The sequence below is a fragment of the Vanellus vanellus genome, assembly GCF_965231255.1.
Source record: "Vanellus vanellus genome assembly, chromosome: 3".
Classification (NCBI taxonomy): domain Eukaryota; kingdom Metazoa; phylum Chordata; class Aves; order Charadriiformes; family Charadriidae; genus Vanellus; species Vanellus vanellus.
In genome coordinates this window covers 32,892,803-32,908,195 of record NC_138907.1, presented here as the reverse complement: position 1 = coordinate 32,908,195, position 15,393 = coordinate 32,892,803, and the positions used below count along the sequence as shown (strand labels likewise).

At 40.5% G+C, this 15,393-nt stretch overlaps 2 protein-coding genes across 3 annotated transcripts in view; one reads left to right on the top strand and one right to left on the bottom strand.

Moving 5' to 3' along the window:
* Window positions 1-4,347, bottom strand: part of RBKS (ribokinase) — a 70,599-nt gene extending 66,252 nt beyond the window's left edge. For both annotated transcript variants that reach the window (XM_082480807.1, XM_082480808.1), the window contains exon 1: window positions 4,183-4,347. In XM_082480807.1, coding sequence (XP_082336933.1) covers window positions 4,183-4,232 — 50 coding nt within the window. In that variant the 5' untranslated portion in view covers window positions 4,233-4,347. The remainder of the gene's footprint in view (window positions 1-4,182) is intronic.
* A 262-nt stretch (window positions 4,348-4,609) lies between these two features.
* The window catches only part of BABAM2 (BRISC and BRCA1 A complex member 2), a 178,726-nt gene continuing 167,942 nt past the window's right edge, over window positions 4,610-15,393 (top strand). The window contains exons 1-2 of the mRNA XM_082481405.1: window positions 4,610-4,729; window positions 8,030-8,194. Coding sequence (XP_082337531.1) covers window positions 8,067-8,194 — 128 coding nt within the window. The 5' untranslated portion in view covers window positions 4,610-4,729; window positions 8,030-8,066. The remainder of the gene's footprint in view (window positions 4,730-8,029; window positions 8,195-15,393) is intronic.

The window sequence follows — 15,393 nt, the reverse complement described above, 5'->3', positions numbered from 1 at the left end:
GATCATGGACATTTCCAATGAGACATTTACTTCAGCTGACAATAATCACTACTAGAGGCTTAAGAGGAAGATGTAGAATCTCACTAATGGAGATACCTTTGCCATTTTGCATAAGCAGAGATTGTGCTCGGTTAGCAAAGATGACTCGATGCGTTCGCATCAAGCCACTCTGGGATGTTAATTCCAGATGTGTGTCATCACTGTCCACTACAGTCAGGCAACATACTACTTTGTAGCTCAATGCTTTTTCTGCCATGTCTGTCTTCTCTTGCTGAATGCTTTCAGTCAATCAGTTTCTACTTGTAATAATTATTAACAACAGTTGTTACAACAGGAGACTGGAAGCAGAAATTTTAGTTCTACTCCCTACAGAGTACAAAGCAACCTGAGGGAAGGAAAGAAGTCCACAAAAAACTAAGACTTCAAATTTTGAACATCCTAACAAACACAGTTTTCCAGTATTTGGGCTGTGGTCTCATGCTCTTGAGTCAAAGTGAAAAACTGTTGCTGTTGTGACTATCCAAAGACTGTTTTTCCATCTTACATTTTGTTCTTTGCTTCTGCTGTTTTCAATCGCCATGCCAAAGTTTCTCCTGTTTATTCTAATTGTTTTAGTGTGTCTGACTCTCATTGGTTTATATGTTTAGTCTTGTCCTGATTTAATATGAATTAAAATGCCATTGCCACGACCAGTCTGCAAATATTACTCAGAAAAGAAACTATTTAAATAATACTATGCAGGGTACCCATCTGGTTTGATATCTAGATCATATAGAATAATGCTGGTTTTGTTTTCTACTACTATTGCCTGCTATTGCCAATGAAGCGTTGATTGTGATTGTGACCACAAATATGTTTTGTTCCTGGTCCTATTAAGCCAAAAGAGTGTGGTTTACTGCATGTATGTACGTGAGGTTGTTTTGATTATCCTAAATTCACTTTAGAAAACCCACATTCTGCCACTGCAGCGCTACAGGACAATGAGAAAAGAATTTCCAATGAGAACAGTGTTTTAAAAACAAACCACTAGGCCCCTTCCCTTTAAGGGAATTTTAGGGCACACTACCCTTTCTTCTGAATGTGATTATTTCTCAAAATTATATCTGAATACTGTCTTCAGCAGAAGGTCCCCGTCCTTCTCCTTCTCCGACATTATGTAAGAAATAACAAATTTCAAATTGTACATTTTCATTTCACACAGAGGTTACACTTCTTTAAATCATCAGTTTACTGTATTGAGTAAAAACATTTTATGCTAACTTTTTTTTAGTGGTGAAGCTGGCTACCATATGTCCAATGGTAGCTTGAAACTTATCTTTCTGATTTTTGGTACCTTCCCTCTACAGACCTGGGAATGTTCACCAGTTACTCTCTGCCACTCTGAGCTTCTAGCTTTCCAGACAGGGGACCAAGATTGTATTCTGGAGGGCCAACATGGTATATTATCAGTTTGAGTTATAACATAGCATCGTCTAGCTCTGGCAGAGTCTCAATATGATTATCTTCTAGGAAAGATAGGCCTTAGTATTGAGTGGTAAATATGCCTATCAAACACAATGTGTCCAAAAATGTGTCTGACCTCCTTTGCGTGACTCTCACTCCTAATTTAGTTTATTTAATTTAGTCTCCTCCAAGAGGATGACAGACAGGCATTTAACATGATCACTACTGTCCCTGTCTTTTATAAACTGAAACATCATCATATATGACAAACTCACAAAAACCTGATGCTCTTTCATCCCTGCTGAAATGAACCCTAGCTTTAAACCTACAATATACAGCCCCCTGTAAATCCCAGATACAGACAATCAAGAGATACCCTCATGGCATCAGTCCCAATCCTAACCCTAACCCGACAGTTTTTAATCACATTTAATAAAGCTTGCTCTCCACCTAGCTACATCCCAGCCTACAGTTTAGTACTGTCCAGTAATTTTACCATTATTTTTGTAACACAGGATACATTTAAACTACGTCTACCTGGGTACTACATGGAGCTTTCACTCAGATTAAACTCTTGCCAGCTGAATTTAAACCCATTCTTTTTCTTATTTTATTAAGTATCTGAAGTTCTGTTCTAGTAACAGAAAGAATGAGGTTGTCCCTTCTTTTTCAGTTGAAGCAAATTAGCTTATCACTAATAAAAAGCCCTTCACTGCTCCTTAAAGTAGAGGCTAATAATGGTGAGCCAGATACATTCTTGTGATAGCATTTGTACAATTTAAGAAACCCTCTCAGCTGGCTGAAAAGTAAAATGGCTTTTCTTCAATCACTTAATCTCTGTGTAGCAGAATCTATGGCTATAAACCACGGTTTAATCTCTGGTTACAATATGGCCAGTTAATATGGCTTCAAATAAATGACTGTATTTCTATCATATCAAACTTGCAGCCAAAAAAATGAGAGTTTTCATTTTTGTTTGTTTGTTTAAGTGTCAAGAAAAAGTCCAAAGCTGCAGCTGTCAGCAGTGCTTAAACTGGTAGACAATTTTTTTATTTTTTTTCCCCACGTTTTAGAAAGACAGGAAAAGGAACGTCTTGAGGTTAGAGTACCATGTTTTATATTTCAATATAACGTCACAAGCATCTGATAGCTTATTCACACATAACGTCAAGATCAGTTCCACAAGATCTTACTCTGAGCTACAACTATTCTTCTTGGAAAGCTGCCAGTGTGTTCTGCAGATAACATAAAGCATTAAATCTTTCTGACACAGGTTCTATGATTATTTAAGGGTTTTCATCATTTCTGCAACACATGTCTATGCCTAAACTGTACTTACTCCTCAGCATATTCTTCTAATCACGTCTTCTACACTTTCTTGACCCACAGGCTTTGATATAAATGTCTGCTGATTCAGATTGAGGAATTGTGTTTTTTACTGCAGACTTTCCAGCAGGACAAGCTGATGCAGTCCACATACATACATATTTAAACCCTATTTTAACCAAGTCAGCATATATAGTTTAAAAACAAATGTGTTTAAAACAGTGCAAATCAAAGACTGATTTGCAAGTTTACTGGGGCTGACAAGGTCAGCCAGTTTAGGTTAGTATTTGCATTGTTGCCAACTCTTGCAATTTTGCTTGAATCCTTCCAATATTTAGCATTCACTATAAAACCCGGGTTGCTGGAACCAAGAGCCTTCATGAACTTCTGTACTTTAATTGTTAAAAGAAGTTTCCAAACCTTACCTATGTACAAAAAAAAAAAAAAAAAAGAAAAAAATAATGAAACCCAAACACTTAGTTCTAGAAGCAAAATGTCCAGAAAATTAATAAAAAGAAATTGAGATATTCCTTTAAAAAAGGAGTTTATAATTTAAAAGCCAGCTTTGGAGTGCAGAGGTGCTAAATTTTTGAGGCTTTCCTATTTCCACTTCTCGATCTGTTTGGATACAAATAGCTTGGGAGGCCTTCTCTCTCTTCTTTCCAAATGTCACATAAAATTTTGTCTGCAAGTGATAAACTTATAACCTACTTTTTCATGGAATAACTTCAGATTCTTTGCAATATTAAGCTTTCTCGCTTTTCTAGTGGAGGCAAGTGCTTTGAACTGAAAACGTGTTACAGTTGACCAGCTTTATTTACCTTCATAAAATCGTTTCGAACTCCTCTGCTGATAAAGAGTATCAGAGTTCACGACTTCCCACGTGGGTTACTATGCAATGCTGTTTTTCTAGCACAGCTGAAAACACAAACCCAAGTCTCCCTTCTCCCGAAAGTTACAGACAGCTGATCAAAGCTCCAGCAGACAACACGTTCAAACTTCTCCCCGTTCCCACACTCTTCTTTCAAAGTATTATTTGCAGGGCTGACATCACCCGGGCCCAGCCGCCCCCACCGGCGGCTCTGCTCCTTCCCCCTGCCCCTGCCGCAGCCAACTCCTCGCCCCGGTTCCCTCTGCCCTGGGCCGAGAGCTCCTCGCCGCCGCACCTGGCGCCGACCCCACTTCTCCTGTCCCGGCCTGGAGAGAGACGTGACACCCGCTTTCCTTGGCCCAGGGCGAGGGGGGCGGGGTGCGGCCCGGCCCAGCCTGCCCTTGGGAGGCGCAGGGCGCCTCCGCTCTGCCCGGGGCACCGCGACACCCTCCGCTTCCCTTGACCTCGGGGCCCCTCCATCCAGTGAGGGCCAGGAACCGGCCCCGCGCCGGAGCCTGCGGGAGCCCCCCCCGGGTACTAACCTGACCAGGTCGGTCATACAGGATCCCACAACCACCACCTCAGCGGCCATGGCGCCAGGGGACGGGGCAGCCCCAGGCTCCGCAGCCCGGCCAAGGCGCTGCCCGGGCCTTGGACCCTGGACCCGGCCTTCGCGACAGGCCCCGCCGCCGCCGCGGCGGCTTCGCCTGGTTGCCACGGGCGACGGGCGGGGGAGGTGGCGGCGGCCGGCCCGCAGGGGCCTTCGGCCAGGAGGGGTGCCCCCGGCGAACGCCTGCTAGCAAGGCCGCCCCCTCCCCTTCTCTCCCCCTCCCCCGCCCCACTCCGGCCGCGGCGAAACGGCCGCCTCACGCCTGCGCGGCGAGACGGCCCGCCCAGGCACTGCGGTGGCCGCCAATTTCGGGGCCGGTGAAGACCCCTCCGGCCCGGGGAGCGGCAGCGGCGGCGGGGGGCGGAGGCGCGCACGCCGCCCGGCGGGGCGGGAGCGGGGGCGCGCACGCCGGGCGCGGGTGGACGGGACGGGCGCGTGGCCGCGGCCGTTGCTAAGCGGCTGTGTTCCGGCCGCCGTAGGTATGGCGGGGCCCGGGCCTGGGCCGGGGAGGGGCGGGCGGGAGCAGCGCCCCTGCCTGCCCCGGGGGAGCGGCGTCGGCGGGCGGCGGCAGGCAGGCAGGCAGGCGGGCGGGCTGGCAGGCAGGCAGGCAGGCTTCTGTCCCGGCCCCCGCCCCCTCTGCGCTTGGGGCGAAGTGGGGGACCGGAGGCTGCGGGCCCGGCCCGGGAAGAGCTGGCCAGGAGGCGGCGCGGGGGCCGGTGCGGCCCAGGGCGACGACCGGCCTAAGCACCGCCCGGCGGTCGCTGCCGGGCGCCGCCGCCGTGGCGGGGCGGGGCAGCAGGCAGCGCTGGGGGTGGCGGGCCCGCTGCCTTCGCACGGGGCGGCCCCGGCTCGTCGCGGCGGCACGTGGCCTAGGGAGCCGCGCTGAGGCGGAGGGGGGGCGGGCGGCGGCGAGGCGGCCGCCGGGGCCCGGCCGGGTAGGGAGCGGGGTCTGGCAGAGGTCAGTCCGGAGTGCGTCCTGCCGTACCGAGGCTGAGGGAACTTGGGGAAGGGGGGGGGGGGTGGTGTTGCCGGGGCTCCGGTGGGTTTTCCCCACGCCCAGACACGCGTTACTGCCGCCCTCAGAGTGACAACCACAAAAGCCGACAGCCGAGCCGAGGGGGTTAGGCAGGAGAGGCCCCCATCACAATATTCATCTTTGCCGCCTTTTAGCTTCGCTTAATGCCTATAATACCATTACCGGTGGTGGAGGAACAGAGTGTCTTGTATCCGGACACACTCTGGTGCCCGACGCAGTGCCTGGGATTTTAATGGTTACTGTGAAGCATAGGTTACATTTGCTTGAAGCCTTAATGATAGGCTGCTGAATGTAAAAGCATTCGACTATTAGTTTGTTTACATCTTTCAAATGTTTTGTTTTGGGAGGGAAACAGTCTAGTGAATTTTGTTTTTGTTAACTCGCTTGAGTGAGTTTGTGTTCTGTTTCCAGTACTGTGGGAAAATAAGCTGGAGAATAAATATGTATATGACAACTGAAACTTATGAAAATGGTACTAATCGTGTTATAGTTTGTAAAGACCTTTGTTTGCAAAATAAATTGATGAGTTTAATTGAGAGGAACCCTTTATGTTATGTAGAAGGTATTGTGGATCTCAAATAAGTGATGCAGTAAAACTAGGAAAAATGCCTAGCAGTCATTTCCATCTTGTTTTGACAATATCTGCATATTTTATTAATTAAAAGATAGGGAATCTTGTCTTGCAGTTCATTTTGGAAGGTGCATCTGTTCAACTTTCATCACCGCATGTATCTCTTATGTCTCACAATTCTACCCTCATAACACTTAACAGTCCCCTTAAAATGTGTCATTATCAGAACCAATTCTCAGTGTGTATACCTTTAAGATTGCTAGGACAGCTTGTTTTTCAGCACATTTTTCATGGTTTAAGAAGTTCTTACCTTCATCAGTCCAGCTGCGCCTCTGCTTGCAATTACTGTTCCCTACAGTAGAATTGGCAGACTGAAATGTGTGCCCCGTTTAGCTGCTGTTGTGCAAAGTATCATTTTAGTTTGAACTCATTTTTATTAGCGGTTCAATCTAAGCCATTGGACTTTGCATTGAAATAGGTCAAGTATGGGCTTGTGTTCTCTCAGTTCTTCTGGGGAAGAATAAAGGTGAGTAGGCAGTAATTTTTGGTAGAAAAGTAACAAACAGGAGGCAGCTTCTTAAATTGCTGTAGGTGTTTGCTAAGCAAGCTTAAGTTGTTGCCCATTGTCAATTACAGCAAATCGTATGTGGAGAGAACGTGTCACGTGTTAGGACATGGATATTTAGTCTTCAGCTTCTTTGCTGCCATAAAATGTAAGAACCAGTATATTAAAGATAATTACTGTTTTTAGGAAGTCTTACCTTACTAGTCTTTTTGTTTGCCTTAAAGTGCCCGGCCTTCGCTTTATACAGATGTATTCCAAATAGGTAATAAGTACTGTTTTGTGAACATTGCTTCATACTACTTCGGTGTGAATGACTTTCATGAGAACAAAATGTGTAACTTTAACGTTGCTACCATTTCCAGGGAATTATCAGTTTGTAGGATGTCCATTAGTTACCAACTAATGGTTGTGAACTGAGTGTTAGAAACAACAGAAAATTGCAACTGTTACCATGAGTTGGTCACACTCTATAGAACACTTACTAATACAGCAATCTGCCTGCAGCATTTTGTAAGGAAGTAAATACAGTATATATTGGTGTTTTTCAATTAAATGAATGTTTTCAAAAGGTATCTTCTAATGGTCAGAGTTTAAGTACCAGCTCTTCTGCCCCACTTGTCAGTGGCATGTTTATGTTACCTTGAGTCATTTCTGGCTTTGCTTTCTAAAACTGTCAGGTTCAGTTAATTTTCAGATGAAAGTTTGTGCCAAAGAATATGATTGAATATGTTAAGTTAGCATTTTAATAGATTCCTTACCCTTCTTTTCTCCCACTTCTACCACAGTCTATTGTGCATATGCTTTAGCCTTTTTGTGGTGCAATGAGTAAAAAATACGTGCATGCTCAGTTTCTGCATTTCAGCTAAAAAGCAGCAGGTTCTTAAAGTGTGCTTAGTGGCCTAACTGATGGAGCGTAAGGTCACGTAATTGCAAGCACTTCTGAAAAAGCTGTGCTGTGCTTAAAATATGTGTCCATCAGCTTCCTAATCTGCTTTGTGAATGAAGATGCCTTTCCAACAGTATGGTGATACCACTGAAAGAAAAGCAGTGTGAGCCTTTAAAAGGCATCGTGCAATGTAAATAACTACCTAATGAAGTAATGTAAAAGTAATACTGATTATGGTTACACTAGTGGTATTAGAAATTACAAATGAGAATACAGAGAGATAATCTAACCCTTGGTCCCATTGCAATCAGTAATGTAAGTCCCATTGATTTCAGTGGAAGCAGAACAAATGTGTCTTGTCAATTGTAGAGTCCTAATGGAAATGCTCTCAAGAAGGGCTAGGCTGTGAATTGTCACAATGGCCCTCAGTTTTATTTCTCTTTCTCGTAGGGATAGGATCTTAATTAAAGGAGCCTAGGATGTTAGTCTGGTTTTATCTTGACATTGACTAAATGGGCTTCATTGAATGTTGTGGAAGTAGGAGAAAAGAGTGACCTGTGTTTATTTTTTCTTTATAAACGTGTGCACAATTCAGTTACTCTACATTTCTGATCCTTTGTGTGCTTAGCTTTTTTTCTTTTGATGCTTGCAGAATGCATGTGAACTTACATCAAATAAGTAGGATATTTTTTCATTTTATCTTCCCCCCTTACCATCCCAGCGCAGCTCAAGACAAAAGGAAAGAGGAACGTACTAAAATGTCACCTGAAGTTGCCTTGAACAGAATTTCTCCAGCGCTCTCGCCCTTCATTTCCAGTGTGGTCAGAAATGGAAAAGTAGGACTGGATGCTACTAATTGTTTACGGATTACAGACTTGAAATCTGGGTAAGTGACTTCCTCATCCAAAAAGAACACCCAACCCGTAACAGTTAAGATGTCTTTTCAGCACTGAATTTTACTATGTTCATGTGTGTTTAAGTATTTCCAATATATCTGGAGTTGACATACTAGCTACATTATTTTTTTTATCTTACTACCATTTTGTAGTTTGGGAGACTTCATTTGTCATATTGTTGGCAATAATAATCTTGTTAAAACACTTTCATCACTGCCACTTGATAGTGCTGGTTTTCAGCAGTGAGATTGTTATAAACAGTTTTTTACTGTTGTTGATCACTTGCTTACTCAATCTTTTCTATAAATTAAAAACTTGAAGATTTGTGTGACCTTACCTGTAGTCATGAATATGCTAAATAAGAAAAAAACCAAAAACCTTTTCCTTTATCTGACCTCCCTTAAGATCAGTACATCAAGTGGCAGTAGGACCAGGCGTTTGAAATAGGCCAAGCTACTCCTTTTATTTTTAATTCCAGAAGGGTTCATGATGGTTTTCAGATAGTAAAGTTGGGGATTCACATGTACATTAGGACTCTGGTGTGTAACCTCCGTGAATAATACATGAGGAAAGTAGAATTTACTTTAGGCGTTGTGCAGAGAGGGGAGGCTCCCAAGGTGGCTGATAAAAGAATACTTGACACATGTCAGAAATGGCTTTATTCTTTCAGAGTTGGGCATCTAATGGCATCCCTGATTCAGGTATTTATTTGATACTAGAGTTCAGAACCTGAAATTACTTTAGCTTAAGGTGTCTAAATCACTGGTTTTGTACAAACTACTGCTTTGTGTATCACTTTGATAGCTTAACCCACTAGAGAACCACCACAAAACACTGATGTTTAGTTTTGCTAAAAACTTTGTTTTATATGCTTCTGTAGGCTGCTTTATTATGGTTTCATGGAGAGTTTGGGAGGTACTTTTCTGGTAGTTACAATGCCTTTTCAGGAAGGAGATGTGAATTCTAGGGTTAGTTTGAACGGAGCCATTTCTTCCCTGTAAAGTGCTGTGGTCTAAGAAGCTTGGTGGTCTAAGAAGCTATAACTTTGTTATTAGGGTTGTCTGGTGTGGCATTTAGGCTTGCAAATTATGTGAGACAGGCTGGGCAGTTATGCATCTGCTGCTGTCGTTTCACGCTAGACCTTGCTTTCTCTTGAACTAGCCTTCTAGGAAGGCTGAGATGGGAGCTATCTTACATTTCTCCTATTGAATCTGAGAGAAAGGAATACAAAAAAGGTAGAGAGAACACAGTTGTAATCTGGTGGTGAAGGTATCGGTTTGTGGGGAGGTAGATAAGGGTTTTGCTCTCTGCCCACTGAATGCTTATGCTGCCTGCCTTTAATAAATTAAAATAATATAAAGTGTTGTTTTCTAGCTGATTCTTTTCAGAGGTATTTTTAATAAGCATCTAAAGTTTTTGGCCAGTGATCTTACCGACAAGATCTTGAATTTGTTTTGATGTCCTAAATGTTTTCCAAGAGTTTATTCTTTAAAATACTAAAAACTGCTCCCAACTGCACCTGTCACCCAAACCCAGTGATTCCAATTGTGTAGTAACTCTGTTGAACGTGGAGCCTACAAGACAAGTACAGTACCTGACAGAGGTTGTCCCATATCTTGTTTAAAGGCATAGGCTCTGCTATATGCAAGTGCTAGCAATATTTTTTTTTTCTTGTTCTGGAACATAGAAATAAACCTCCTTCTTTATGTTGAGGCTTTTTATGGCTTCAGGTTATTAGGAGCTGGAGTTGGGATTATCAAGATTCTGCGTTTAGCTGAGATTTTTTTTTAATTTTTTTTTTTATAAATAAATTTCTTAATATTATTTTAAACAGGATTTATTGGCAATTGCTTGAAATTTCTTTGAAAAGTAAATTTCATGCATGTGGGGTTTTAGGAAAGAGTTTTGTTGTTTGTTACAAATAAATTATTGTTAGCTTATTTATAATAGAAAATTTTGAATTTATGCAACAGTGTAGAAATTCAAAGTTCCTTGTGGCTTAGTGCTTTGTGATGTTGCTGAAAAGGTAAACAGTGTAAAATTACTTAACATAAGATGGACGCATCACAGTATTATAGAGAAGTCCCTTCCGTAGCTCAAGATCTAGTTCAGTGCTCTTTAACCTTTGATACAGTAGCCTTTGTGACTCCAGAGACTGTTTGAGAGGCCCATGACAGTTGATTAATAACAAAATCCCCAACCCACTGTATTGTCAGTAGATTTAAATTTGTGACTGGATAGTGCCTCTAAAGGAAAGCTTTGTAGGGCTCCAGGAGTCCAAAAATGGATTGAAAACCATTGGTCTACTGTCCTTACCTGTCCTCACATCATGAGATTATTCAAAGCCCGGTATACCTTTTCACTTTGGTTAGAAGAGAAATTACAACGCAGAGGAAAGAGCAGTCAGAGGCAAATGCAGCTGATATCCACATGAAGAAATGCAATTATAAGGACATAAAGGTTGGACAGGAGGAAAATGAGAAGAACAGTTGTTATGAGAAATGGGGATGAGCATTCAGGACATGATTGCATAACTCCCTTCAGTTTCAAGGGGGCTGAATCAGGCTTTAAATTTAAAAAGTGGAACAGGAAGGTGAGGAAGAAGTACTAGATTAAATGTTTAAAGTTAAATAAAAAGCAGTTCCTGATCTCAAATGAATATTACCATTTGTAAGTACTGTCGGTTCAGAAACTTTGCTTTCAAATAGTGACTACATTTATTGACACATGAAAAGGGCTGAAAACACATCTCTTCCATAGCCTAGCTAGAGTTTATTACAGAACGTGAAAATATTTAATGTTTTAACTGGTGTGTTGTGCAGAAGATTTTAAGAATAAAATAAATAAAACTTTTCTATAACCTTTAAGATGTTAAAATACTTAATGTAATCATCTCAATAGCTATTAACTTTGGAAACAGAAACATCTGGAAGCTTTTGGGTCAAGGGGAGGAGCTGCTCCTCTATCATGTACCACACTGTTACTCTGGTAGAAAATTAGGGGTTACTGTGGTTACTCCACTTCCCTGATTAGCCACTGCTTTACAATGTATAACAAAATAAAATGTACAAACTGAAGATCCATCCATTCTCATTTCTTAGATTTTAGAAACTGGAGCTGCGGTTAACAGGGAATAACGGTAACATATTAAACACAGCAATATCTCTAAAGCCTTGCCCATTCAGAGCCTTGATTTTGACATTCTCAACTCAAAAGTGGAAGGAATTTCCCTTTTATTTTGCCAGTGCAAGATCGAGTTAGTTTTATAGCCTATCATGTCAGTTGATTTTGATTTGTAAATGGCAAATGTATTAAGCCTTTAATTATTTGAAAAGTCAATCCGTATGTGAGATGGTTTTAGTAAGGAACTTACTTTGTACTTATTCTAACTTATTGCTAAGATGGACTACTTAGTTTTGTTGAGTTTTGTAAACCTGCATTAAAAAGCTGATGTTAGATTAAAAATATGAAGGATGATGATACGTTAATTTGGTTTGCTTGCAAGTGTGGGAGGGAAATATGTCATAGTAAGGAAATCCTATTGTTTTGCAGTCTTTGAGTATGTAAATGTTTTATAATTATATGTTACAGTTCCATAATGTCTGTGTGTTTTACAAACTTATTAGGCAGTACCAGTCTCATCAGACACTTACACACATTTACATCTATGTGTAGAACCTTCAGGATCAAGTCCTATTTATAGAAATTATATGGCCACTGCTGATGAAGAGCAAGTAAAGAAATGTGAGTACACCTGAACTGAGCTCAGCAATATGGCATGACAGGAAAGGAAACTCTTTGATAGAAATAGTAATAAAGAGTTAGGTAGCAGAGTCTGCAGAGCTATTACCTTCTTTCTTGCAAAAAGGGCTCCACATTGAACAAAAATAGAACCTGAGTGTTAGGTCACATCTGAAATATAGCACTTTTAGCAGCATTGATTCTGGTGATAAGAAAACCCTGACAGGCATCTCTGTTGCATGAATAAAAGACATTATTTGAGATGACAGAGTGGATCAAAGCATTTTAACTCTTGCATAGGATATTACTTTGTTCTAGACCCAAAGAAAATACTACTGCCAGTTGAGTCAATGCCATATATTGTATCAGTCAGTTAATCTGCAGTGGTGTCTCTTTGAAATAATGACACATCTTAATTAGATATTAAAATCTACTCATAACCAACTGAATTGTGGCTAAGACATTTTTCTTAGCATTTATACCTATAATCACGGGAAAGGTGTTGAATAGGGAAAAGTGATTATTAGGTGGATTTAGAAATAGAGGATGTTTTCCAATGTGAAGGGTGTTTAATTATTGTATAATGTAGAATCCTATTATTTAAGAGGCTGCTGCTTTTTCTATGGTGCGTTAAAGTAGTGAAAAATGTATCTGTGGTGGTCATTGCCTTTGAGAACTGATTTTTCCCTACAGCTGTTCATCAGGGCCCATGCATGAGCCTCAAATTATGCTGCAAACCTATTCTTACTCAACAAACTTTATTTTGTTTTTTAAATTACTTTGAATTGTTGCACCAGGCAGAATTTCAAAATGAATACAGTGATTTAAAGCTGCATATATTAAGATTCTATTTTTTGTAGATATTCACTCATAACAAAATTTTAAATTTCATACTTGTTTGGTTATAGTTATTCCATATTTATGAGGAGATTAATTGGGGAAGTTTTATGTAACTGGTTTGTAGTAAACCATGTTGGTATTTTGTTCTTTGCACCTGTTTGATTCACTGTTGATTTCTGTCTCTTTGCTTGATACACAGCTACATTTACTATTAGTTATATTCCTGAAAGAAGCCTATATGAAGAGTGGTCAAAAGAATGTAGTACTATCTGGAGCAGATTTTAACATACAAATATACTATCAAGCTGTAATAAGATATTTATAACTTTATTGCCCTGCTTCCCAGTGAGCAGTGATGTTTTACTTTTTTGTATTATCAAGTAGACTGCAATATGCTTTGGTATTTCCCTTTCTTTTGGGCATTTCCCTTTTTAAAGTAAATATGCATTTTTATGTGATTATTTAATGGAATAATGTTTTTTTAACTGTGAATACTATTACAATACTGTAGCAGTTATTTAAAGCTTTTGTTTAAACTTTTGCTTTTGATTAATTTAAATTGAAAGATTCTACTTCAGTTACTCGAGGAAAGTTCACATTTCCATCATTCACATCGGTATCTATAGGTAGTTGTTTTTAACGTGCATTTTGTTTATGTCTGAAGTTTAACAAGTCTGACTCTTCTGAACACATTTACTATGAAAAGCTCTTTTAAAAATAATTGTTTCAAGTAAAACGTATACTTGAAAGGATGTGGCAGTTTCTAGGAGAGGTATGGTCTATGTGTCCTTTACTGCTATATGGGATAAGTCATAAACTATTACCTTTGGCACAGCGTAGGTTGTTGCGGGTAACAAATATATTTCTTCACTACAAAGGATCTTATTACTAGGAGCTTCTTGTCACTCTCAAGCAAAATTTAACAGGCTTACCTCTGATGGGACAATGCGAGAGAGTTGTCACTGGAGCAGCACTTTGACCAGTTTTTCTGTGCTGGTCCAAAAATATTGACTGTCTCCAGGATTGCTTTCTCCTGTCTTTGTTTCTGAATGTTGAAAAAATGAAGGCAAAATGTCAGTCTGATAAAGATCGAAGTGTAGCGCATACATTTGGTAATGGTTTTGTAAATATTCTCCACAAAGTTAGACATTTTTTTAAACCATTTTTAAACAAGGTGCTTGAAGTTCTTCAGAAAAAAAAAAGTGTGTGTTTCTCAGTTTCAAGTCTTATGAATAAAGACAGGATTTTAAAAAGCAAGTGTAGTATTAGATAGTTGAGGTAGCTTGGGCTCTGGTTTGACAGACTACATATGTTTTCCTAAGACTTGTTCAATTTAAATACTGCAAAGTATGTCTTTGGTATTTTTAGACTGGGACAGTGAGTGACTTCCTCTTGTCTGACATTGAAAAAACTGAATGTAGTGTCTACCAGTCCTATGCTTTAAAAAAATGAGAAGAAACTTTGATAGAAGTGCCAATTGTTTCTTTTCTAATTTGTTTAAAGAGAGCTTCACATGATGTGGTACTAATATATGTGCCAAATACACTTGGAATGATGCACCTTAGCAAGGTATTTAAATGTATGTTTTGGCTATCTGTACCCTGATAACTCATTGAACATTTGTTGAAAGGCGGAGCTTATGTTAATATGTTTTAGGTCTCTGTCCAGGACTTTCTGCTATTGTAATAGATGTCTGCCTTTTTTTTTTTTTTTTTTTTTTTTGCATTGTGCATCACCACAGGAGAAAAAAATTCCTACAACTTTCTTTTTTGTTTTAAAGTTAGCTAAAAATCTAATAATTGGATACCTGGTCCAATTTATCCCCCTTTTCAAACCCTTGCATCGCATAGATGCAGCATTTGTTTTACGCAAGCTGGACAGGTCTCTAGTATACTGTGGATACCTATTACATTTCACCAGAAGCTGAGAACAACTGGCTTTTAAATTTTTATTCTTCTGCTGAGTAGAGAAGAATATATTCCTGGGTAGCTGGTTGGTAAATTCTTCCAGCCATATGTATGCAGTTATACTTTGTGATGCCTGACTCTCTCATATGCATATATACATATAGGGCATAACATTAAATGTGTGATCTACACTTGTAATGAAGCTGAAGCAAAGTTTATGATTTTTGGTTTTAGCCTGTTTGTTGCAGCCATAGTCTGATGAGTTTAGGGGCTTTAAAAGCACAGGAGATGGATCAGAGGCTCAATCTTGACAGACCGATATGCAACAGTGTTGAAGATCTGACTCTGCCACATTTATATTACAGCCAAGAGAAATCGATGGGAATACTTCTGTAAACTACTTCTGTGAGTCAGTGATAATAAAGGAAGCAAGCCATTAATTTTTGAAAACAGAATCTGTACGCTATTTTCTAACTACACAGTCATTCTCTAACAGTGCGGGAAATCAAAAACTGTACGGGCCTTTTCTTATAGTGTATTGATCACTATGTAAGCCTGCATAAAATTTTTCAAAGGGAAGTTTCATTGTCCTAAGAGTCTCTTTTGTTGGTATTTAGGTTAACGCCTCTCTATTGCTGCCCTTTTAAATGCACCCATATAAATACTTTGGGATCTCTTGAACCATCAGTCATGCTGCTCTT